Raw genomic sequence first — 25,883 nt, 5'->3', positions numbered from 1 at the left:
CACGCGTCGAGCTATCGAATTTACGAAATTGACTCCTCAAGCCACAGCCTGAATAATCTCACCTCCTTCGCCGTCCAACTGGATTTCTTTCTTGACATTTTAAGCGTTTCTTTCACTCGCTCCTTCATCTCGTCCAATGTCCGAAGTCCTTTCGAGGGAACACCAAGGGCCTTCATTTTTTCGCTCATCTCCACAATGTCGTCAATGGCGTCGATATCGGTGTCTTTTGCCTCAGCCATGTTCCAGAAAGGTATCTTGGCGGCGTATAATTTAAACTAAATGTATCACTTCATCACACAGAGCAATGAAAAGGTGTCCTGGTTGAAATTTCGCTCGTTGTAAAAACATTTCATATTCCAAAACAAAAAAATAACCATTGATTTCATAGCCTGGGTGCAGCCGTCTCGTTTTTCCGCGTTAGGAAATTGGAAACTGACAGGTCATACAATCTTCGGTATTTGCAACGCCGTCGCGAGCTATTGGTTGAGCCGTCCTCATGATAATCACGTGACAGGTCACGCAATGTTTGACAAAAAAGCAAAAATATAGTCATCTGAAAGCTTTAGGTGGCTTACTACAGCTCCTATTACAGTTTTGAGGGAGTAAATGAGCGCAACCTTTTTACTCTATTTGTAAGATGATTTCATATTATTTTCTCTTACATGGTACAATCATATATGCGATGACCGTGCGCTTAAGAGGAGAATGGGCACTAGTAATTTTAATGGTGTTTTTCTCATTATCTATGCGTATGACCACCTCAAAATTTTAGAAATTAGAAATAAACTTTGATGAAACATTCATCCAAATTAAAATAAAATCACGGGGCTTCACTGAAGCTTAGGTTCCCTCACAAGAAAAACAGATGACTAGTTAAGGTACTGAAGTAATGACAAGATTTGATAGAAGACGGAGTTAATAGTTATCAATAATATATGCTTTAAGTTTTCTTTTAAAATATGCCAGTGATGAAGAGCTTGAAATTTCAGGTGGAAGTGAATTTAAAAATCTTAGGACCTTGAAAAAATACGGAGAATTGTCGGATATTTGTTCTACATAATGGTAGACGAAAGGAGTTTGCATGCCTTGTATTATAACGATGGATTTGATTGTTGATTGTGAATATATTCTCGAATTTTTGAGGGAGAGTAGCGTTTTTAAACGAGAACATAAACTGACCCAAGAGCATTAAATGAATATCGTGAAATTTAAGCAAGTTAAGCTTCTTGAAAATAGGTTCGGTATGGGCTTTATAGTAGGACTTGTTCACCATCCTAATCACACGTTTTTGCAAAATTACAATTCTTTGAAGATTAGTTTTATAAGTTGAGCCCCAGACTAAATTACAGTAATTAAGGTATGGAAGTATCATTGCGTTATATAACATGCGAAGAGAAGGAGTTGAGAGATAAAAACTAGATCTAAAAATTATACCGATAGATTTAGATATTTTAATCGCTAAGCTAGATATATGAGACTTCCAAGTTAAGTTGTCATCTAAAACTACCCCAAGAAAGACTGTTTCATTGACCTGTGCAATAGTTGTTTCATTAATAACAACATTAAAGTCCGAAGAAGATTGTTTTTGTCGTGGTTTAAATTCCATAAAATTTGTTTTAGTTAAGTTCAAAGAGAGTCTGTTTGCTCTGAACTATTTTGATAGTTTAATTAATTCACCGTTTAGTGTACTAATTAAGAAATCTGGGTCTTTGTGTGAGATGAATAAATTTGTATCGTCTGCGAATAGGATTGACTCAAGGTTTAATTTGAAGCATTGTTCAAATCATTTATGTATAGGATAAAAAATAGCGGGCCTAAAATTGACCCCTGCGGAACCCCACAGCGGATCTTATTGATCTCAATCCATTATATTCGACAAATTGAGATCTTTCATTGAAGTAACTTTTCATCCATTCTAGCGCCAGTCCGCGAATACCGTAGTGATAAAGTTTGTCAGAGATAATTTCGTGATTCACAGTATCGAAGGCCTTAGAAAGATCTAAAAAAAACACCAAACAGCATGCTCTTTACGATCCAAAGCGGACGAAATTTTGTCATATAAGTCGATAAGTGCGTGAATGGTAGAATGATTTTTTCTAAACCCATATTGGTTATTACAAAGAATGTTGAAATCACTTAGATAACTTAAAATGCGATTATAAACAATGCGCTTTAGGAATTTTGAAAAACAAGGGAGGATGGAAACAGGTCTATAGTAGAAACAATAGCTTTGTCACCAGTTTTGAAAATGGGTACCACACGAGCGATTTTCATTTGGTCTGGAACAATGCCATGCATAATAGACAAGTTAACAATGTGCGCAAGTGGAGAACAAATAATGTTTATAGACTGCTTTATAACAGACATAGGAATGTTGTCACAGCCAGCAGCTTTACCTGATTGAAATTGGTTTGCAATAGCAATAATTTCTTCTTCCGTTGTCAAGTTTAAAAAAATCGATTGATTGAAAGTTCCAGATAAAAAATGTTTGTGGGATATGCTGGATTGTATTCCCTTGGCCAGGTTTGTCCCGATGTTGGAAAAATATTGACAAAATTTGTTTGCAATTGCTGCTGGATCAGTTATTTCCAGATCATCTGCTTTAAATGATTGGTTGGATTTTAGTTTTGGTTTCCTTTTGTATATGAGCTCGTTTAGCAACCTCCATGTAGCTCTCATTGTTTACATCTTGCATTTAAAAATTCATCCGATGAACAAACAGATTATCATAGCTAGAAATTGCACATAAAATTTAATTTTCGTGCCAAGTTTGATTGAGAACGAAAAGAAGGAAACGAAAAGTTGTTTTAAAAGATGCATTCAAACTTTGCAAGGCGTTTGCATTAGTCTGCCGCATTTGCCATATTTTATTATATCACGAGCTTCTGGAATTTTTAAGATTGCCGGACTCAATTTTCTTGCCAAACATCTATGCTCATATAATGAACACATAAAAAGACTTCCCTTATGAGCCTGAGACTTTATTTCAACTTTGTTTATTCCAGATGTCAGTCGTCAATTTTGCTGTTCACTGGAAATAGTCACAATTAAACTGAATCCACATTAACCAGTAGTTTTTTTTTTTTTATAATCATGTAAATGGTGTGCAAACCGTGAGTTATTAATTTAAAGAGGGCGTCGAATTCTCATAGAACTTACACCTGTAAATGGCAGGCTTTTTAAGCGTTTGTCTTTCGCTGGCCGGGATCAAAACGAATATGATCGCATGACAAACGACCCGAATGCTGAAGGAAGAGTAATATTTGAAACGTCCGCTCCCCAAAATTAAGTTTAGCAGTTAACAAAAAATTTTAAACTTCTCCCGCCGACGCAACATTATTTTTTTTTCTTTTGAAAGCGCTTGCAGTCTTCATTTATTTTATTTTGCTTTTGTTAAATAACCGGATAATCGCTCACATCATGGCCGTTCCAATATAAAAAGAAACAGATCAGAGTATTCTGAGGAAATTATTGTTCTGTTTATCTTTACTCTTATTGGCAACAATATATTATTAGAGAATTAAAATAGAAACCATCTCCCTTGAAAAACTGTGAATGTTTGGTGGACAAAATTTGTGTCTGCAATTAATTCTCGAACTTTGAGTAGTCTTCCCTGTAAAAGGCAGTTGACCGGTGTTATCAAATAATGGCGGTTCGGCCCTTCAATTGGAAATTCTTTTATACGCAAATTACTGTGCCGTGAGAACAACTTATTTATAGCGCTGTGCCCACTTATATGATTTTGATTGGCTGATCAAACATCTGCTACAAGTCCAGTTGTGACTCTTTCTTGCGGAAACGTCCGATAGATCAGTGGACACATGCTCCCACTTTGTCCTCCGATTAAGTATTGAAATAAACTTCTGCGCGTTCGATTCGTGTTTAATGTCTCCGATTTTCACGTATTAGGAACTTTAAGATATCTGGACGGCTGGCCTCGAGAACGGTTGACCGGAAGTAATTTTTCACGTGTAGCCTATATTGCGCATGCCCGCTCCGCGCACATTGCCGTCCAGCTCCGTCCAGCTGTTGTCGAAGACGTGAGAAGTAGAGTTTTGCCGTCCACCAGTGAACGGGAGTGCTTTTTGTATGATGATTTTGTATGATGTATGATTTCACCGGATTACTTCTCTCCTTGCGTATATGAACACTTAAGAGGTAGTTTTCTACTTACAGTATTACAGTTTGTAAAGCTCTCAGTTTTTGCTTTAACAAGCAAATACGGTCCTTTTATTATTTTAGTCTTTTTGCAGTTAGTAAAGGTTTGTTGCATTGTGCAAAGGTTTAGCTTTATTATTTCAGAATTACTGGTGTCATGTTACCTCGACTCTCTACATGGCGGACACCATTCTAAGACGGACAGCTGTGGCCGGTCCTGAAGGTGTCCGTCTTAGAGAAAGTTCACTGTACAACGAAATTCAACAACAAAACGAAAGCGAGGAAGACAAGCGCTTTAGCAAAATTCAAGAGTTTATCTACCCTCTTCCCCCCGACAACACTAACAAGAAGACATCCTATGATTTAAATGTCTGGCGAAGATAATGTTACTCACTTGGTTTAAGAGCAAGACTTGGAAAATATTCCTCCAGGAGAACTGAACAGTCTGCTTTGCAGTTTTTTATGGCCAGAGGAGTATCCAGCGCTATCAAAACGACAGGAATTCAAACACAAATATCTTGAAATACCAACAGTTTGAAAAGTCCAAAGAGGTTCTCTCAGCCCACAGCCCTCGGGCTTCACAGTTCTGAAAGGATGCACGTTTAACTTCAACTTCTCTGCACGTCCTGGCAGCAGTGGCGAGAGTTTTCAATCAGTTTTGCCGAAGCGAAAACGTCGCGTTTTGCTGTCAGATGACTCTGATTCCGATTAAGAAAATTTACCATGATATTTCAGCACTTAGACTTTTAATGACTGGTTGTTTGGTGTCGAAATTAAACAAATTTGATCCGTTTTAAGTGAAAACGTAGCCGTTCGAGCTTAATTTCATTTGAGAATTTTTTGGTGCATGCGTGTTTGCATGCTTATTCAACTTGTCATTTGACATTAACATGTGAGTTTGACAGTTAACAGTCATTTCAATGGCTTTCGCATAACTAAGGATTAGAGTTTTCAGAAAACGAAAACGGATATATTTTTTCTCTTGTCATTTATAAAACTAAAATAAAAAAGTGTTGGCATTTTGAAGGACAATTGGCTGCTAATTGCACATTGCAAATATATTCGACAAATTTCTCATCCTCCTCCGTCCCCTGCCTCCCCCCCCCCCCCCCCCCCCCACCCCCTTCTACTACCTACACTTGAATGCTTCATTACAGTACTAAGAAACGGAAAAAATCAAAATTTCGGTCCGCCGCGGGTCGAACTCAAGACCTCGGACAAGGTTTTCCCTATACGGACCTCCCGGCTGGCAAATAACATAGATTTATTTACGGTGAGGTTTTAAGCTAGAAACTACTGGGACCGTGTATTCCCGATCGAGTTGGGATTTGGAAGTGCTAGTTTTTATGAAGGGAGTAAAAAAGGCGAGCTCGAAGAAAACCCTCGGAGCAAGGACGCGAACCAACGCCAAACTCAACCCACATATGACTTTGACCGAGGCCAAAAGTCTCAGTCAGTTTTACACTCTAACTTGAGGAACGTCGTTCATATCGAAGTAGAAGTATAAGTAAGGATAGATAAAATTCGTTGCTGAGTGTAAATATATTCCCATTCTCTAAATAAACGAGTATTTTTTACTTTTTAATCCAAAAAAATGCCTTGTTTAAAGGCCCCGACAAGTCACATTTTTCCTGTTTTCAAACGCGTAGACGTTTTTAGTAAAGCAACAAAAAAAGTGAATCATCAAGATTTTAAGTATCGAACTTAAATTCAGCAGTGAAGGAATTGTTGTTGTTTTCTTTTGCAAATTTCGGTCCACCTTCGCCTTATAGACCATATTCACGATAGCCACAATGATGGATTTCATATTACAATGAAAATTAGCCGTAAAACTTTGGCGTAAAACTTAGAATATTTTTTACCACAACAATGAAACTAAAGCATGGTATATTAAATAAAAATCAGACATAACAAGAAACCAGCTGAAATTTGTCGATTTTTGAAGGCTTGTTTGCCTTCTCAGAAATCAAGTGCCTAATTTGCATTATTACGTAAAAAGAAACATTACGGCTATCGCGAATACGGCCTATTACGTCAGGTCCGAGATTCGAGCCCAGGCCACATTGCATTTTGAGGAAAGGCGAATGCGCTTACCGCTGCGGATTGGGGGGGAGGGGGTAGTAGAAGGATTGAGGGAGTTCAAGGAGTGAAAACGGAGGGGTGGGGAGAAGGGAAGGGAACCCTTCTTTTTTCCCCTTTCCTTTCTTACACCTGCTACACAGGCTACTACGCCATTACCGCTCCCTAAGCTACAGAATTCTGTAAAATTCCGATAGCATAAAATGGAGTGGCACATAATAGGCATGACAGTTCATGAGTGCATGGACATCTACAGCTGCTATTTATGAATTTTTTTATTTCCTTGACTAAGCACTGGTATCGTATTAATTAACAGACACTTTTACAAAATTTAAAGAAAGGATTTGTTTATCAACGCCAATTCAAAGACATCCTATTTTATTCAAGTTTTCTATCCTGTACTGACAAGTAATAAGTCCTTGGATATATCTTATAATCAAAAAGTTCTGTGCAATGGAACGTGACTCTAGTCTCTACCTTGTGATGAGCAAGTCTTTCGACTGCCTTTACTTCTATCCTCTAAACCATTTTAACTTCTTTATATATCTTGAAGTTACCTTTTGTACCTAAAGCGCCATTAGCTTTTTTTTGGTAAAAAGTTTGATTTCTTCTCAGTGTTCGACAGCTAGTTTGATGGCCCTTCTTTGAGGTGTACGTCGCCATTTACACTTGGCCGGCACACTATTCTATGGATACGTGTCTTTGTTTGATTAAAATAGTCGTCAGGATTCTATACTAAAAAAAACGTAATTTACTGATATTTGTCACGTTAGACTGAGAATCAAGCTTGACTAGCGACTGATAATCAGGAAGAGTAGACATACTGATACTTGTAGGCCAATAGGTTCCTAAAAGACCCTCGTTTTTCGGGATCGTTTTTTTCCGTGTTTGTCTGAGGACTCATCTTCAGATTATTAAAAAAATATAATTTTCTCTGCTCCATAAGCAAGATTTTCTCTAGATGCTGATTGGTTATATTTTTCACATGTGAAGAAAGCTATACGCGAAGCTGATTGGACGTATCGCCTTTCTCACATGTGAAAATATAGAATATAGAAATCTATTTGCAAGGTTTATTGCCCAAAATTCTCGCTATATATGTAATAAATGCTAATATTTGGCATGGTCAGTATTAATTGATCGCATATAAGCTATGAGCTAGGATAGACATTTATAATCATAGGTTTAGAGAAAATTTTAATCAATAGTTCAAGTTGGTATTGACTTTCTGATATTTACTTACTAAAACGCATAAGTCCTTAATGATAGTTGCAATGTTGTAAAGGTAAAAAGATGAAATTTACGTTTATGAAAGAGAGTTCAAATGGGCGGTATTGCTTCCTGGTACAGTTTAACAGTACAGGTTAACACGCTGTGACACCTCGCAGCAGTTGGGCGTTTGTCTGCCTCTCCATCCCAGCACCATGGCATCAGATACAGCAAGCCATCTGGAGGCTTTCTTCTGCCTTCAACATGGGATGGCCTGGCACCTCCAGCCACTTCGCCATAAATCGTATTCAGATCTCCTCCAAGGTCAAAAAAAGCCCTTGTACCATACCACATCTCCCACATCATGATGCCAAAGCTGTATACATCTGCCTTGCTATCGTACACATTGGATCTGATCACTTCCGGTGCGACGTAGGTAGTTGTTCCGGTAATGGTACCGGTGATCATGTTTGCTTGTTTAGATATACCGACATCGGCGATCTTGACAACACCCGAGCATGTTATCTGTGGCAGTATACCAAGATTAAAACTACACATCACTCTAATGTAATTAGATATCTCAGAAGGCATGGTGGCATTGAAAGACACTTCTTCAAACACAATAAATTAAATTTAATGGATAATATTGTGAATAGCATCGCCCTTCGCTCTCTCTCTCGCGCTTCCCCTTTGAACGCCGGCCACGCAGGCTATATTGTGAATGGTCGGGACCCGCTCCCAGGAGTCAGAAACGATAAGGACTCGAAATAAACACGCGGTGGATACCTAGTTATAATTTACTGCCTATACCCTACCAGTTTTTCTTTTTAAACGACAGGCGACTCCAAAGATGTATTAAATCAGATGTGTATTTAAGGCCCTTTTAGGGGACACGTCGGGGGCACGTCTTCGTGAGTTTTCTGTGTCGGGTGCGTAACCTTTATTGGGAACCCTGTAAACACACTAAAAATTATCTATCCTGCTTTCTTACCAATATGTTATCCAACTTGAGGTCCCTGTGAACAAACCCTTGACTGTGTACAAATACCAGAGCATCAGCGATGTCTCTCGCCCATCGGATTGTTTTGCTGTCGGTTGAAGGGGTTGAAGACTGCAATCCAGGTATATTCTCAGGATTCTGAAAAATGTGTCTCCTCAAGTCTTCCTTGCACAGCTCCATCACTAGTATCGCCCTCAACTGATCTCTTTCCTTTAGGAGTGCTGCACCATAGAACTTTACAACCAATCCATAATTTAACTTCCTGCGAGACGGAAAATTAAAGCAGTAAAAATCCTGTACAAAAACTCAATGTGAACAGTAAAACAAAATTTCATTGAAATCAAAGAAAATCCTATGAGATGTAATATTATTTTAAGAAGGGCCCCTATTTATCGTTAATCCTATCCAGACCTGAAAGGAAGGGGGATGGGGCTTTTGAGGCCCGCCCCAACTTTGAGGATGTGTTTTAGAAACACCAGCCTAGGCGACTTTTCCTAAAATGTTTCTCGCAACATTTTTACACTAGTGCCACCTGTGGGTGTTTTGATCAACATTTTTCCTCTGTTTTATTATGGCATGTGTATTTTTACACTTTAATGTAAAGCCATTGTATAACATAAGATAATATTACATAATAAAAAATTTTGGTTTGTATCTGATCAAAAAATGTTGGTAAAAACGTATAAAACTGAATTTTCGGTAACTCTCTGCTACCTTTATCAGAGTTAAAAATTGGTTCAGTTTTTTGCATAATCAGTTTTTTATACGCCGCCGGTCTCTAGGGATGTTCCCAATGTTAAATAAACTTGTGGGAAATGCACATGCTCATTCACACAGTTGTCCTGGATAGAATGCAGCGCTTCTAGGAATAGGCGTTGTTGCCTATTGTTGACATTTCTTTCTAAAATTTCTACATAATCCGGATGAATGTCATGGTCTGTTGTTTCCGCGTGAAATCTTATTGCACTTTCGTTATTAGATCTTGTGCCTGGCTTGTGCTCTGCGCCGCGCGAATTCCATGATCTTTTGCTCTCCCCCACTTAGGCAAAATCACATGTTTTGCATTTGACTTTGTACACAATTCCCTTGATCTGATTTGTGGCGGGGCGGTCTTTTGGTTTCTTAAGATACTGCCCAGTGTTTTAAAAGGCTTGAAAGTGGTTCTTATGTTTTCTCTGCTAAGCACACGTCGAACTCTCTCGGAAACACCCTTTATGTAAGGGATTGAAGCGTAACCCCTTGGACTCTCTTGACTTTCTTGGTTTTCTGGCTGTATGGTTTCTTGAGCCGAAACAACTGAAGGCAACGATCGATGAAACTTTGGGGGTATCCGTTGACTTTAAGGTCACCGATTACTTGTTGTTTTTCGCTCTGTTTCCGCTCAGAGGTCGAGGGAAGATATTTGGCACGATCCATTAGTGTCTTTACTACAGCTCGTTTGCTTTGCGCGGGACTATGTGACTCGAAGGCGAGATATTTGTTTGTGTGCGTGGGTTTCCTGTACACGCCCACTTCCACTTGACCACTCGCAGATACCGTGTTACTTGCATGTTAATTGTATCAAGGAAAGCTATGGTTTGGCCTTCCGCGCCTGTAGTTGGCATTTCTATCGTGAACTGGATATGAGGGTTAATGGAATTCAGATGGCTGTGAAAAACTCTGATGCTTTCACTCTTTAGGCACGCATTAGAGTCGTCAACGAAGCGGCGCCACCAGCGCGGCTTTACTGGTGCAGAGGCTAAGGCCTTTTCCTCAATTTCTTCCATGACTAATTCGGCGATCACTGCGCTGACAGGCGATCCCATCGCACAGCCAAATACTTGGTGGTACTGAGTTCCTTCAGATGAGAAATAGCTGTTGTTAAGTACGAAGGAGAGTAGATCGAGAACTTGAGCTTGTGTCAAGCTTGTAAGGGCTTTCCATTCAGTTGTCTCACCAAGTTTGCGTTGAACAATATTTATCGCCAAATCTACTGGGATTGAAGTGAAGAGAGATACAACATCGAAAGACACAATTTGTTCGTCTTCGGCTACTACTTGGCTGCGTATAAAGTTTGTAAATTCTTTAGCGTTTTTGACAGGGTAGCCACTTTCACTCTGGAGGGATTTTAAGATGGACGCCAAATACTTGGAAAGCTGGTATGTCGGACTGCCAATACAGCTGTTAATTGGTCTTAACGGAACTTGAGGCGTTGCTTCTTTTGGCAGAGTAAAGTGGTCTTCTTTGGGCTCCAGCTTTACCTTGTGTATCTTGGGGAGTCCGTAAAAGGCTGCTGGTGTAGACTCGGATGGCCTGAGTCTCCAGTACTCTGATTCTGCCAAATTGCCCTGCTTTTTGAGATCCAGAAGCTTCTTCTGAAGGGCTGACTCTGTTCTTGAGGTTGGATTTCGCCTTTTATCCGTGATCGGTTGGTATACACCCCTGTCTTGAAGCATTCCACGGATTTGGTTGTCATAATCCGTCTTGTTCATAAAAACAGTACAGTTTCCTTTGTCGGCTTTTATAACCAAAACGCTCTCATCGTCTTTAAGAGCCTTGCAAGCATTTCATTCTTCCCTTGTTAAATTTTGTTGTCTCGGGGGGTGTGCTTGTTTTAGAGTGCTACAGATTTCACTTCGGATGATATTCTGACGTTGTTTTGGCAGACCATCGATAGCTGATTCGACCGAAGCGAGAATTTCTTTTGTTGGTACACTACTCGGCGCAATGGCGAAATTACGCCCTTTTCGAAGGAGTGATATTTCATTCTTGTCCAGTTCTCTGTTGGAAATGTTTACAAAGCACTTTTTCTTAATTGCCTCTTCCTTTCGGTTTGATGGGTTTGCTAGTTTCTTCTGATGTCTCCTCTCAACGTCCGCTTTAACGTGTTTGCAACGTTACGCGACGACTTGAGTTAGAGTGTCGTAGAGCGTTTTCTCGATGCGATCTTCGATCTTCTGCCGAAGTGATTCCTGAGCTTTGTCCAGAACTTTAAGTTTGTGATGACACTGGCTAATGCGCCTGTCAGCGCAGTGATCGCCGAATTAGTCATGGAAGAAATTGAGGAAAAGGCCTTAGTCTCTGCACCAGTAAAGCCGCGCTGGTGGCGCCGCTTCGTTGACGACTCTAATGCGTGCCTAAAGAGTGAAAGCATCAGAGTTTTTCACAGCCATCTGAATTCCATTAACCCTCATATCCAGTTCACGATAGAAATGCCAACTACAGGCGCGGAAGGCCAAACCATAGCTTTCCTTGATACAATTAACATGCAAGTAACACGGTATCTGCGAGTGGTCAAGTGGAAGTGGGCGTGTACAGGAAACCCACGCACACAAACAAATATCTCGCCTTCGAGTCACATAGTCCCGCGCAAAGCAAACGAGCTGTAGTAAAGACACTAATGGATCGTGCCAAATATCTTCCCTCGACCTCTGAGCGGAAACAGAGCGAAAAACAACAAGTAATCGGTGACCTTAAAGTCAACGGATACCCCCAAAGTTTCATCGATCGTTGCCTTGTTTCGGCTCAAGAAACCATACAGCCAGAAAACCAAGAAAGTCAAGAGAGTCCAAGGGGTTACGCTTCAATCCCTTACATAAAGGGTGTTTCCGAGAGAGTTCGACGTGTGCTTAGCAGAGAAAACATAAGAACCACTTTCAAGCCTTTTAAAACACTGGGCAGTATCTTAAGAAACCAAAAGACCGCCCCGCAACAAATCAGATCAAGAGAATTGTGTACAAAGTCAAATGCAAAACATGTGATTTTGCCTATGTGGGAGAGAGCAAAAGATCATGGAATTCGCGCGGCGCAGAGCACAAGCCAGGCACAAGATCTAATAACGAAAGCGCAATAAGATTTCACGCGGAAACAACAGACCATGACATTCATCCGGATTATGTAGAAATTTTAGAAAGAAATGTCAACAATAGGCAACAACGCCTATTCCTAGAAGCGCTGCATTCTATCCAGGACATTAACTGTGTGAATGAGCATGTGCATTTCCCACAAGTTTATTTAACATTGGGAACATCCCTAGAGACCGACGGCGTATAAAAACTGATTATGCAAAAAAACTGAACCAATTTTTAACTCTGATGAAGGTAGCAGAGAGTTACCGAGAATTCAGTTTTATACGTTTTTAAACAAATTTTAAGATCAGATACAAACCAAAATTGTTATTATGTCAAACACTGATCGCCCTAATAACAACAGATAATATTACGTTCATTTTATACTGATTTGAGTTGAATATTAATTAAAAGTTCCAAAATCCAAGATGGCGGACAAAATTTGACCCCAGACCATTTTTATCTGTAATTTCATTATTACTTTATATTTTCCCATCTTGAAGCATTCTTTAATAGAGAACTTAAGTCTTACAGTCAGAGAACGTGGTTTTTGTTACGATGTTTTATGAAATAAATCGATTTTAAAGAAATTAAAAATCTTAAGGCAACCTTTTTTTAAAGAACTTAAGTGTTACAGTCTGCAAGCTTTGTTTTTGAGGATATGTTATGAAATATGGTTGTTGAAGTTCAAAATGGCGGATCCTAGATGGCGGACCCAAGATGGCGCCCATAACACTATAAGGACGCCATAGTGACGTCACTGTTGTTGCCAATGACAATGGAAGTTTTATCAGGAACAAGACTCTTATCAGAAATGTTGCTACTAAGTGTTCGTGGTGATTCATTCAACTGTGGTTGAAATATTAATGTGACGTCAAAATGACGTCCGAATACGTCACAGTGACACCAAAACATCTACACTAACTAGAATTATCTTCTTTATCATCATGTGTTAATTTGGTTACCACAGGATTAAGGGCTTTAAAGTTACATAGGGAAAAGGGGGGAGGGGGCTTTCAATGTCCCCTCACACCCCGGGTCCCAGAAGGTCCAAAAAAAGGGGTGTTACGAAAACTAAGACCCTCGAAAACGAAGACCTAAGACCTAAGACCCGGTCTTAGTTTTCGTAGTACGAAAACTAAGACCCCAGGTCTTAGTTTTCGTAGTACGAAAATTAAGACCCCAGGTCTTAGTTTTCGTAGTACGAAAACTAAGACCCTATATTAAAATCAGAAGAACCATTGAAATAACTATTGTAGACGTACTATGAGCACCAGTAACTGTTATTTTAGCTTTTAATATGTGAGACACTTCGCGTGTAGTGTTTTCTTGATCTTTCTTCAGTCATTACTCCTTTCGGCTCTTGGCTTTGTTTTTCTACGCAATCGTGTGCGATGAGTGCTAGTTTGCAACAAATTTCCCCGTCGAAATAGCGATAGGAATAGTTTAGGGCCTCAATAGGTTTAAGCAAAGCTGAATTCGAGCGCGTACTCGTACTCTCTTTGTTGCGTGACAGAAGTGTACAATAAAAGAACATGATCTTCGAAATTGTTGGTGGTGGTGTGACCGAACAATAGCTTGCTTTCAGCCATTGAGGTCGAAGGTCGGCTATCGCACGGTCGGCTATCGCGTGGAAAGCCATTACATTACCACCTCATTACCTCTTGGTATTCTTGTTTTGAGCTTAACCAAAGCGGAAAACAAATAACAAATACCTATAAGAACGAAGCGTTCCTAAAAAAATTAAGGCGACATGTTAGATTGTGATTCGATTTTTTTTATTTGTAATAATAAAGTGTTAATAACGATATAACTGGATTGTGTTTATTTAAAACGTTTCCATTGCTGGCAGACCCTGGTACAGGTATTCCAATCAAAAATGACCTTCTTCCGTTAGGAAAAAGATTTGCTAACTGTGTAGCGCATGCAAAACAAGATAAAACAGTTATTCGAAGAACATGTTATTTTACTGTACACTTCAGTCACGCAATATTTGTTGTTGGATACAACCACCAACAATTTCGAAGATCATGTTCTTTTATTGTACACTTCTGTCACGCAACAAAGAGAGTACGAGTACGCGCTCGAATTCAGCTTTGCTTAAACCTATTGAGGCCCTAAACTATTCCTATCGCTATTTCGACGGGGAAATTTGTTGCAAACTAGCACTCATCGCACACGATTGCGTAGAAAAACAAAGCCAAGAGCCGAAAGGAGTAATGACTGAAGAAAGATCAAGAAAACACTACGCGCGAAGTGTCTCACATATTAAAAGCTAAAATAACAGTTACTGGTGCTCATAGTACGTCTACAATAGTTATTTCAATGGTTCTTCTGATTTTAATATAGGGTCTTAGTTTTCGTACTACGAAAACTAAGACCTGGGGTCTTAGGTCTTAGGTCTTCGTTTTCGAGGGTCTTAGTTTTCGTAACACCCCCAAAAAAAGCCTGGTCTGAATAGGATTAAAGAACAACGTTTTTGCTCTGCCTCATCAAAAGTCCACTCTACAGCATTTCTCTTTGTTAAAAGCCAAACCTGTAACTGTTTAATTTTTTCGTGTATCCAATTTTTTTGTAAAAGGCAAAAAGCCATTACGTTTCGCGAAATGAGGTGACAAAGTTTACCTCAATGTCTCTGTTTCAGCAAGAAATGCACTTGCGTTAGACTTGTTCAGTTCTTTTTTCCCGACTTTCAAAGCCACGGGTTGTTCTTCTTCTCGCTGCTTTAACTTCCCTCGATAGACATTACCAAACGCACCTGTTCCAAGGAGTGAGCTTCCATCTTCGTTCCATTCCAAATCGTTGCAGCTGATGTCCATGGAGCGTACTTCTTTGATGCAGAAGAAGGCCATGAGTTCCCTCAGCTCCAAACTCCTCTGGTACAAAGGTTTATAGAAATGTTCTATCTCTTGTGGTGATCGTTTCTCGTCTCTCAGCAGTTGAAATAGCGTTTTGTCAGCATCGATGAGCTCAGGGATGCGAGTTACCACTTGCTTTAGACATACGTGACACTCTTTCAGTTGCTCCACCACGAACGTCCGCAGATTCTGTTCTTCAGCCACTTCAGCGAGATATTCCTTAGAAGCTTTCGCCATGAATGTGCACTTGTCTTTTTTGAACTCTTTTGTTTTAAGCCAATATTCCAGCTTCTTTTTAGCGATTTTAGTGCTAAGCGAAGCAACGTCGTATGTGGCGCGGAGCATCGTTGCAGCCAAATCAGGGGTGATGTAGATGAAGGCTAGGATCACTTGTTCGGCTAACTGTAATTCCTTTCCACCCTGAAGACCACTTTCGAAACTTGCAGCATCCTCTGCTAAAAGGGAGCTCTCCAGATTTCGAAGCTCGCCCTCAACAATGTTAAATCGTTGTTGAAAGTGCTGGATCAAAGAAGTGCGAACATCAGCGAAGACGTGGTGTTCGTCTTCCCACGCCTTGATCACTTCCTTAAGTCGCTCTACAAGCACTGTTTGGATGTAATTTGTGACCATCAACTCCCATCTGTCATCACTGTTTGAAACATCATCAGACGTCCACAATGTAAACCGTTCAACAACTTCAGAAGATTTCAGGTACTTGGACAGTGCACGAACAGCGTTGTTTGTTTTGTTGTCCAGATATTCCTGCAGCTCCTTGCTTACTTTAATCTCCTGTTTTTCAATCTTTTCGAGGCGTTCAGTGATAAGTGCCATCCTTTCATCTTTTGAACGATCTTTGTGAGAATGATGAATGAACGCTTTGGTATAGAAAGCCATACGAGAAAGGAGGTAATCAAGCCACCTGAAAACAGAATCATGTCTAATATAGTTTCTACATTCTTTTAAAAGAACGCATTTAGTAACTACCCAAAAATAACTTTGTTACGAGTATCGCTGAAGGGCAAGCCGATTGTTTCCATGCAGACAGAATTCGAAAGCGCTGGTAACGGCAACAAACTGGTTTATTTCACGACGTCACCTCTTTAAAATTGCACACTTCTTATTATAAAAGATCTTTATAGTAACATTAAACCACAAAAAACATATTAAAAAGTTTACATACTTTCCTAAGATAAAATTATTACATGTTATCGGAAAATTCTAGAGTAGAGCCGTATAGTAATTCTGCGGTTCTAGAGACGACTGGCAGATCCTATTTCCAAGATGGCATTGAGGTTGAGAACTATTAAATTAGAATGCTTTCGGGCGCTTTATAACCCCAAAAACGTTTCTTTTTTTATTCATCCAGTAAACATCACAACTATTCAGTCGCCCATCACACAACTCCTTTTCGGTCACGCGTACGTAATCTTTCCAAACGGGTAAAACGGAGACCTCAAACTAGCCAGCCGTTTCCAATAAACAAAAAAAAAAAAGAGTCTACAGACTTATTTTGATTTTTTTTCTTTTTCGTGAGGAAATCAAAGTTTAACTTAAAAAAATGATGCCTGAAGGTTTCCTGTTGAAAGTGTTATAATTTGGGTCAAGGGGTCAAAACAGCTTAATGTGTTTTCAGTTGTAACTCTTATTTCCAGTCAAACCTAAGAAAATCCTTTTTTTTTGGTGCATTCAAGAAAAAGGTTACCATAGTAAACAAGAAGGCTAACTACCCTTAATGATGTATATACGCTTCATGATATTCGACTTCAACCCACAAGTGCCGGCGTCGTATCGCCCAAAAGTTCTAAGCGTTGTCACCCCAATGTTATCCTAAAACGAGCCGCTTAGCTTTTTCATGAGACAAGAAGCTTGAGAAGCTTAAGAAGCTTAAAATCGGGCGCTTAATAATTAGCTATCTGTTTTGACTTGAAAGGCAGGGTACAGTACAGTAAAAATCACTGGAAAAACAGTCACTTAAACCTATTCAGGCCGGGGGGGGGAGGGCTTGTGAGGCCCGCGCTGACTTTGGACGCTTATACCTTTTTTAAGATTCAACCAAACGCTGCCAAACTTTGCGCGTTTATCTAAAATTTATCTCGCAATAATTTGGTAGGATTAGTTATTGTGCCAGTAACTTGAAATTACCATGGCAACGTCATTTTGACAGGCTTGTTTTCCCAAATTTGAATTTTTCGTGTTTCTATTTAATAATGAAAATCTGGAATGTTTTCAAGATTGCATTATTACTTAATGACATAATGGTCTCAAGTTATAAAAATATATTTCGCACAATACAAAAAAAAGATTTAACTAGACGTCTAGAAAATATAAATTTGTAACACTTTTTAAAGGCGGGGTTTTTACCTGAAGACCAATTTTTCCAACGCGTTAGGTGGCTGACGCATTTCAGTATTTTCCAGCCCTTACACTTTAATGGAACAGTATACAACTCCTAATCAGGTAACTAATATTGTCAAGAAAATGATCACAACTTTTTGACCAATGCATATGATTAGGTATTTGTTTCATACCATTACTGTAATAGCAACTGGTGAAGAATAGTAGTACTGACCCAAAGTATAAGGGCTGGAAAACACTGAAAACCATTTCAGCCGCGTTTCAAGGAATCCACAAAAGCTTTACTTATCCCATATATATTTATTTTGCAGTATTTTGTTAATTTTTGGACGATTTTGGGAAATTAGTAAAATTTAGACAAATAAGAAATATTGGAGATTTAATGTGATTTTAAAATTTGAATTTGAAGTTAAAAATTGGTGGACGGTTACCAAACAGTCTCCTGACAACCCGGAGTGCTCTTGCGAGGGGGTCAACTGTTTGGAGGTGTTTCCATTCTTTTCTTCAATCCCTTCTTTAAATCTCTTAAAGTTCCATTCAAATTCAGGTAGAACCCCACCTTAAGTTTTGTTCTTGTGAGAAAACAACAGAAGTCAGAGGTTGCGCGATATAACCAAGCATGGATTTTAATTCTCCCTCCCTTTCCATCTCCTTAGCCTTTCACCCTCACCTGTCCCTCCCTTTCTACACACATTCAATTTAATGTTTGTTTACATTTCCTAACAAATTTAGTATCGTACTAATCTGTGCCAAGCAATCAGATAATAACAGAAATTTGCCTTAATTTTGATCTCCCATACCAAGACTTTAGAGTATAAACCGCTAATAAAACAAAACACACTTGATAATAATTCTCTGAGGTTATACACCTTGCAGTATTAACGTACTAACGAACTTGATAACAAACCCCATGTCGTACTAAGGATTTTTACTGATCAACATAGAAAATAAGTTCACAATGGTTTGTTCCTAAAACGTTTTTTACTGTACAGAGGGTCTGTATATTGACCTGTAACTTGTATACCGTATTGAAAAAATCAGAACGAACCGACTTCTGCCCGCTACCATGATATCATGTTGAAAAATTAGCTCGTTCGAAACCGTAGCAAAATCGTTAGAGACAGACAAGATCCAGCCGTTTACTGGCAGTCTTTGAAAATCCTGAATTTCGTCAAAATGAGCCAAAATAAAGTTTTAAAATTCCCTTTATCAATATGGTTCTTATCTTTTTATTCAATTCTATGAACTGTTTTTATGCAGTACTGTCCACAAAGATTTCAATTTCCTCAAAGTTTCGGGACAAATGGATAAAAAATATTTCGTGCAGAATGTAATTTGATTAAGCGAATGTTTTCACGTCTATAAAAACTTCAAGCAGTGAATGAAAAACCGTTTTGTTTTCATCGATGAGGACCACTTTCAAATAGTTAATGCATAAAAAATAACAATCAGATCAGAATACAATAATGATTAATGTAAGGTCTCGCTATTATGTCTCGACAGAGATACTTCTTTTTGTAAGTTCAAATGTATGCAAATATTTCGTGTGAAATGTAATTCGATTCCATTGTCTTGTTTACAAACTCTTTCTTAAGAAAGTTGTATTTTCGTGAATAAAACCCATTGGTCTGTTTTGTTTTCCTGATCATGTTTGTCTGTGATTTTCACAAAACATGTGGTCTTTTTTTTCGGAACTTTAAGTTGTACAAAAATTCCTATTTTGAACACAGATGTCACTTCCGGAATTTCTCATCTAAAATTCAATTGGTATTTAATTATAATCGAAGTTTTCATTTTCAAGTCATCTTTTCATTCGATAGCTTTACTGATCTCGTAAAAAATTCCATTCAAGTTCACACCAATACTGTACATTGCCAATGTTTTGCTGATGTCTTGAGAAGTGTCTTACTAACGTCACTAGTCAAATCTAAAATATATCCAAACCATGTTCTGCAAACATTCTACTCTTTGTGACAGGCGACTTTGACGCCCAACTGCGCGGAAATGAAAATCGACATACTTCTTGCTAAATATATAAAAAATAGTTTTAAAGTGGAGTCCGCATCAAAAAAATGTACCGCCAGATCACACTGCTATTTGTAGAAACCAGCAAGGCATCTAGTTTCAAAGTTTCCCACAAAAACATTGCGTGACTTGAATGACGTTACCCCTTTTATTTACAAAAATAGCTTCAACTTGTCAAAGCAACTACAGTTTCACAATGGTGATTATTAGTACTTTACCCCTTAAGCTTTTTTCTCTGTCCTCCCGCCGAAGCAAAGAAGAGAACCAGATTGCAGATTAGCCCAAAAGTCGACCCAGTGTTCCTACAACGATTTACTGTCAAAACTGAAATGAAACCGATTGGCCCAGGCTATCCTCGTCATTTTTAGCCGACAGGAGACTATCGTCTAGGACGACCAAAGGGTAAACTATAAATCGGCCACGCCCGATTAATAAAACACGAGACTGAATCGTCGCGGCTTTCACGTCATGTTGTAATTCAGTGTAATTTCAAAACTCACGCAGAGAGAATTATTGACTTACACACATCAACATTGCAATCCAAATTAGGATTTTAGGGATTCATAACTCACAATAAATGCAAAATGATACTTGTGGTTTTTCCTCTCTTCGAATATTCGCATGTTTTCAATGTTCCTGCTTGGATACACTCTTTTTTTTTATGAGAATACGATTTTTCCGACCCAGGCTGAATATTCTTATTTTTCTGCCGATTTTAGGCTGAAAATATTCTTATGAACATTCTTAGAAAATACCGTTTGACACTTCCGTTTTAGCAAGTATTGGGTAATCAATTACAAGTGTTTGGTGTCCAGATCCGTATCGTGTTACATTGTGCAAGTGTTCCATCGCTTTTCGTTGCAGCCAGCAAGATCAAGATGTCGCGTCAGATAACAATTGGCAGTTTGGCTCCAAACAAAGCATTCCTTACAGAGATACAATGATACAATGAAGGAAATGAAAACAACTGATTTTGTTTCAACTAAAAATATAGTTAATTGTATTGTATTTACAAATTTTCAACTATAAATTATATTCTTTTCAAAATCTCAGCCTCGGGTTTATTCTTTTAAGATATTCTTAAAAAAATCGCAAATTGATATTCTTATAAACTAGATTCTTATAAAATAAAAAGCGTGTACCATCCAAGAGCAGACAACATAACGACAATTCGAGTAGGTAAATCACCTAGTGCACAAAAAAAGTTACAGTGGATGAACAACACTAAGTGTCGTTTCAGTGACGCTGCATACTACCGTCTTGACACCTAAGGTAGACATTTTTTGGCCTTTGTTGTCGCATCAGATCGGATAATATTATTTCAGTTATCGGCATCGTGTTACGGTTCCAGCTAGCTAAAAGTGTGGTAAATTCCCTTAAGAGGATAATCACCTAAAGCCAGCCGTGTCTTGAGTGAAAAAATGAAGAAAACAGCGCTTTCCAAATTTTCGACACACGATATGGCAGTCGTCTCTCTCCCTTCTCTGGATGCTTCCCATCATTCCCTGCGCCTGCTTTTCTTTCTCATAAGAGACAATTGGGGACGAGTCAGCCCCAAAGGACCATCATCGTATCATAGATCTTCTAATTAAGGTGGCTGGCAACGGTGTCTTGTATTTTTTAGCTCTTAAATAGATAATTTTTTTGATTGGCAGTACTACCGCTCTTTATTAGTTGATGCTACAATAGTAGTATCAAAAGAAATCCTACTCATTGTTGAATAAATTGTGCTTATTTTCTTGAGATAATTGGTTGTTATAGCAACAGTAAACCTGTCAAAAGAGCCTTAATTTTGGCTCTAAGGGCCAATAACTCAAAACTGAACTAAGTAACCCTTATTCTGCAAATTTAAAAAAGAACCTAAGCGGGAGGTTCAGAGCCACCTTAATTTTTTCAAACTTTTAGGTAGCTTTGAAACCCCTGCAGATTTTTAAATTCTTTTCAAAATGCTTGATCTAAACATGCTAGCTTATCACAATTTGATAATATATAGCGGAGACCACCGAGTCAATTAGTTCTCTTATGATTGGGGATTTGTTGGATACCATTATTGAAGCATCCACTGATAAATAGTGGTAAGAATGACCCATTAACATATAATTGTTGAAAGATGCTGGAAACCGTTTCTTACCACCCTTAGACACAGACAGTGTGTTGAAGTCTACCACCCTTAAATACGGACAGTATGTTCAAGTTTATATTGAACTTATTTATTCAACCAATAACAACTTAAAACCATTACCTCCACTGAGTTTGTAACCTTGCTTCAATACTTTTCAAAACCATATATTTAATACCATTCATCAGACCAGCAAATTCGTCGTTGATTATTCCATGATCTTGTGCCTCGCTGGCAGTGGTCGAGGACATGTAAATGATCTGAGAATTTGGGTCCAAACTGGGTAAACACTTTGTGAGTTTTTGGATGATGTAGTGCTTGACCTCATCAGCCTCTCCTGGTGGCACTTGATCCCACTTGTTGCACACGAACAGAGCTCGAGTTGCTGACGATTCCTTCTGCAGATCAAGGGATACATTTTTGGCGTGCTCGATCAGTTCCTTTTGTTGATCAAGAGATACATTTCGAGCGTGCTCGATCAGTTTTTCTACCTAAAGACAAACCGAATAAAGGATATAAATATTTGCTTGAAGAAAATAACTTTTTAACTCCTCCCTCTTAATTGTTATTGTAAATTAAATTTATTAGAAGCAGGAAAGGACACCACTTGATTTCAGGGAACCACCATCAATAGGGTGTTGATGACGCGTTTAATTGAGTCAGCATGGTTTTCTTCACTTTCAGTGTCAGTACTCGTTTCAAGACGTACTATTGCTATTCCATCCTCCTTTATAATTACTACGATCTTTTTGGCCAAATTTACCGAAAAAGAAAAAAAAGGAGACCGTTACGATTAAAGATAATAGGAAATCTCAAGCGAGACAATTTATTTTGAAACCATAAACAATCACGATGGCAAGTACTTAACGACGCTGGACATATTCTGACTCGATCGTAAAATTGTTGCTGTTCGAGTAAAGAAAATAAACTACGTTTGAGTACAATAAATACTTGCTGATCGTGTACGCTTCGACGACACATCAGTCTCGTTTGGACTCGCTCTGGATATCGATCTTCGTTCGAGTGCTCCTTGCCAATACACAAGCAGCATGCCAAACTGGGCTGATGTGTTGTGGCCGATGGGTACCAAAATCGCACGATCAAGTACATGTAGTTAAGGTTCTCTAACAAGGGAAATAAATAATTCCCTTTTCTTTCTTTAAATATTTTTGGGCAGTATTTAACTTATCCTACCCTGTCTTTCTGTATTCCACCGGCGTTCGCACTGTTGATTACGTAGATGAAAGCGAACGCCTCTGGAAGGTATTCTTGAACCATGTCGTCCATGATTTCGGATTCACCAACGCCGGGACTGTCCACTAAAACGATTCCTTGCTGAAGAGGGAAATATAAAATTGCAATAGTTTTCACTCATCCTACGGTAAACGAACTTGTCTCTAATGCCGCCATTGTGTTTTTACCAGTGTTTTGCACTTCGTTGACAGTGTTTATTTTTAGCTAGGCATTTTGTTTGTTTTTATTAGCGAAAGAACCGATCACGCGATCACACGATATTCCCGCCATTTTTGGGCTTAGCAGCCAATTAGATATTAGCTCTCGCTCGTGGATTGGAGCGAATTGGAGAATAAAAGACCATAGAGAAAAATTATTCCTTATCGCAAACAGCGTGTTTTAACCTTGGACACAAAAGTAGGAAAATAGCGTGTTTTAAACGGGATTACGCCTTACAGAATTGTAAGTATATCGACTATTTGTTAGAGAAAGCTTTTTTTTTGTCGTTTCAATTTGTATTTATCCGATTTTAAAGATGTTATAGTCGACCCACATGTATACCTTTTCTTTCAGTTGACTAGCTAGCGTGTGCAAGTTGGAATTTGTACCAATAAACTAGTTCAAAACAACCGGTAGATCTCGTGGACCTTATCTTCCTTGTGAATCTTCAACTCAAGTAGTACCCTAACGCGTGGTGCGAAAGGGCCGGGTCGCACTAGTGTAAAAAGTTGTTTGTTTTACAAAAAAAATCTGTCGTCAAATAGGTTTTTCTAGTGCGACTGATTTGTCAGACATTTTCAAAAATGAGCGGAATGTACCAAATTTTCAAAGATGCCGGCACTTAAAATTGCCAAGCTCTGGACCTCGACAAAGTGCCCCAAAACGTCAAAAAAGCTATTAAGATGTCAATCGAGACGTAAAAGGGAAGTGAAAATTGCGCTAAAATAAATATTCTCCTGATTTTGGTGCCAACCTCGTCACGATATGGATCCTTCGTGGCCATATATGACTTCCAATGCTTTGCTAAAGTTGATTTCAAACCATGATCCATTTGGTCTTGGCAATTGCCACCGATGCGGGATGTGTCGTCTTCACAGTCTTCGCCGTCTACGTTGCCTGATTTGGTGCTCATAATTAAACAGAACCAGCTGAATGTTTAAGTTGTGCAGGCATTAAATACATTGCATATTGAATATGCTTCCCATTGTAGCCTGCATGCAGGTTAAAATTAAAGGACTAAAATCCCATGGAAAGCGAAAGCTTCGTGCCGCAATTCCACGTTAACGTGACTCAATTCAAGCTGGATCTCGAATTTAATATTCTCCTGTTGACACATTGTTTGGCAAATCTATAAATTGGTGCGACCCTAGCACGACAAAATAATTTTTTACCGGAACCAAAATTTTGCGTAAAATTTTAACTCAACAAAAACAATTTTGTCCTCTAGTGCACAGTCACAATTCTCCACAAGACACGAAGATACACGACAAAGGTCAACCAGTCACGAGAAGGACGTCAAAGCGACAGGGAAACAATGACAACTGACAGCGTGAAAGAGCGACCGACCGTCGTTGAAAACCTGCAAATCGCCAAAGGACAAAACCTCTCGGGATTAAGGTACAAACTTTTCGATTTACTTTGATTCCGAACAGTTCGACTTTATGAATACCACCTTGTTAAGTTCCAAGTTATTGCGCGACTCCTACATCAGATGTTTTGCATGAAAACAAGGCTAAGGGAAACAACGCTATATTAAGAACAACAAGAATTTAATCGCATTACCCATACCACCCAAAGTAGATGTCAACACCCTCTCCGGGAAAAGAGATAATGCCATCCACGCACTTAAAGAATTATTCGAGGAATTTGAAGCACTTTATTCAGTGAAACCCGAACTGGACTTGTTAACAGCTACATTTAATGGGATTGAGACAAAGTACAGGGGAATTAAAAAACAAATAGAAGCCATTGCTGTCAGATTTGTTGAAGAGGGTGTCACTTCCGAAGACGATCGAGTGACAGAAAATCTGAAATCCGGAGATGAAATCAAAGTAAGAGATTTAGAAACTTTGCAAAAATTTGCAAATTATCAAAGGGAACAAAAGGAACTTAGTGCCGCTCAATTGCAAAATACGTCCGACAGCACTGCAGTTCTTGGAACAGTTGCTGACGCAGTAACACAAATGGCAGAAAAAATGGCTACCAAACCGAAAGTAAGTGGCTTAGAAAGGCTGTCAGTTCCATCGTGGGTCGGGTCCCGAAAAGCATATGTGACCTGGAAGAAGGAGTTCAACCACTGGATGAGCAAATATGGCCAAGACAAGGATGAACAGCTCCAGCGCTTCCGTAAAGCCATGCCAAAGGGATCTTGGTGGGCAGACCAAGTGAAGACTTGCAAGAACATAGATAAAGCGTGGGAGATTCTTGACATCGAATTTGCAGACAAAAGGAAGCTGATGGACGAACTTCTCGCTGAAATCAACAATTATGGTGCTGTGAGAAGCGACCCGAAGAGTCTGGCTCGCTACGCAACCTCAATATCTGTGTTTGTGAATGACATGGAGGACAACGGCTGTCCTGTCCAAAAAGCATCCGAAGCGCCATTCTTCATGTTAAGACTCTTGTCAAAACTGGAACCGAAGGATAATGCAGACTTCGGCAGGGAGATGCAACGTCAACAGAAAGAGGAAAACGGCACCAATTTAGTAACTTGGCTCCACCAAGAAGCAACTCTCCGATCTAGGGGCAAGTCGGAAACGGAAGTTGAAAGAGGGCGAGACCCACTGAACCGTAGGAAAACAGATCAACATTTCAATGATAGCAGCCCGACTGATGACGAATCATGTCCGCCCTTGGTTGCAAAGCAAAACATCTCCTTGCTTCCTGCCCTGTGTACCAAGGATCGACTCTCAAGCAAAGATGGGACATCGTGAGGCAGAATAGAAGATGCCGCAAGTGCTTAAGAGTGTCGCAACACACAAATGACTGCAAAAAAACCGACGGTACATCTTGTGATAAAT

General features: G+C 39.1%; 1 protein-coding gene and 2 pseudogenes across 3 annotated transcripts in view; 1 reads left to right on the top strand and 2 right to left on the bottom strand.

Moving 5' to 3' along the window:
* LOC144662537 (uncharacterized) overlaps positions 1-448 on the bottom strand; it is a 241,253-nt pseudogene extending 240,805 nt beyond the window's left edge. Inside the window, exon 1 of the transcript XR_013572468.1 lies at positions 63-448. The product of XR_013572468.1 is annotated as an uncharacterized LOC144662537 (transcript). The remainder of the gene's footprint in view (positions 1-62) is intronic.
* Positions 1-25,883, top strand: part of LOC144662526 (uncharacterized) — a 379,417-nt pseudogene that overhangs the window by 187,273 nt on the left and 166,261 nt on the right. The window lies entirely within an intron of this gene.
* LOC144662538 (uncharacterized) overlaps positions 6,501-25,883 on the bottom strand; it is a 50,243-nt gene continuing 30,860 nt past the window's right edge. Inside the window, exons 4-8 of the mRNA XM_078523366.1 lie at positions 22,825-22,965; positions 21,754-22,121; positions 14,899-16,050; positions 8,438-8,708; positions 6,501-7,971 (exon numbers count right to left, since the gene is read on the bottom strand). Of these exons, the coding sequence (XP_078379492.1) occupies positions 7,558-7,971; positions 8,438-8,708; positions 14,899-16,050; positions 21,754-22,121; positions 22,825-22,965 (2,346 nt within the window). The 3' untranslated portion in view covers positions 6,501-7,557. The remainder of the gene's footprint in view (positions 7,972-8,437; positions 8,709-14,898; positions 16,051-21,753; positions 22,122-22,824; positions 22,966-25,883) is intronic.

The sequence above is a fragment of the Oculina patagonica genome, chromosome 8, assembly GCF_052425735.1.
Source record: "Oculina patagonica isolate OP01 chromosome 8, crgOcupat, whole genome shotgun sequence".
Lineage (NCBI taxonomy): Eukaryota > Metazoa > Cnidaria > Anthozoa > Scleractinia > Oculinidae > Oculina > Oculina patagonica.
This window is presented reverse-complemented; position numbering and strand designations above follow the sequence as displayed.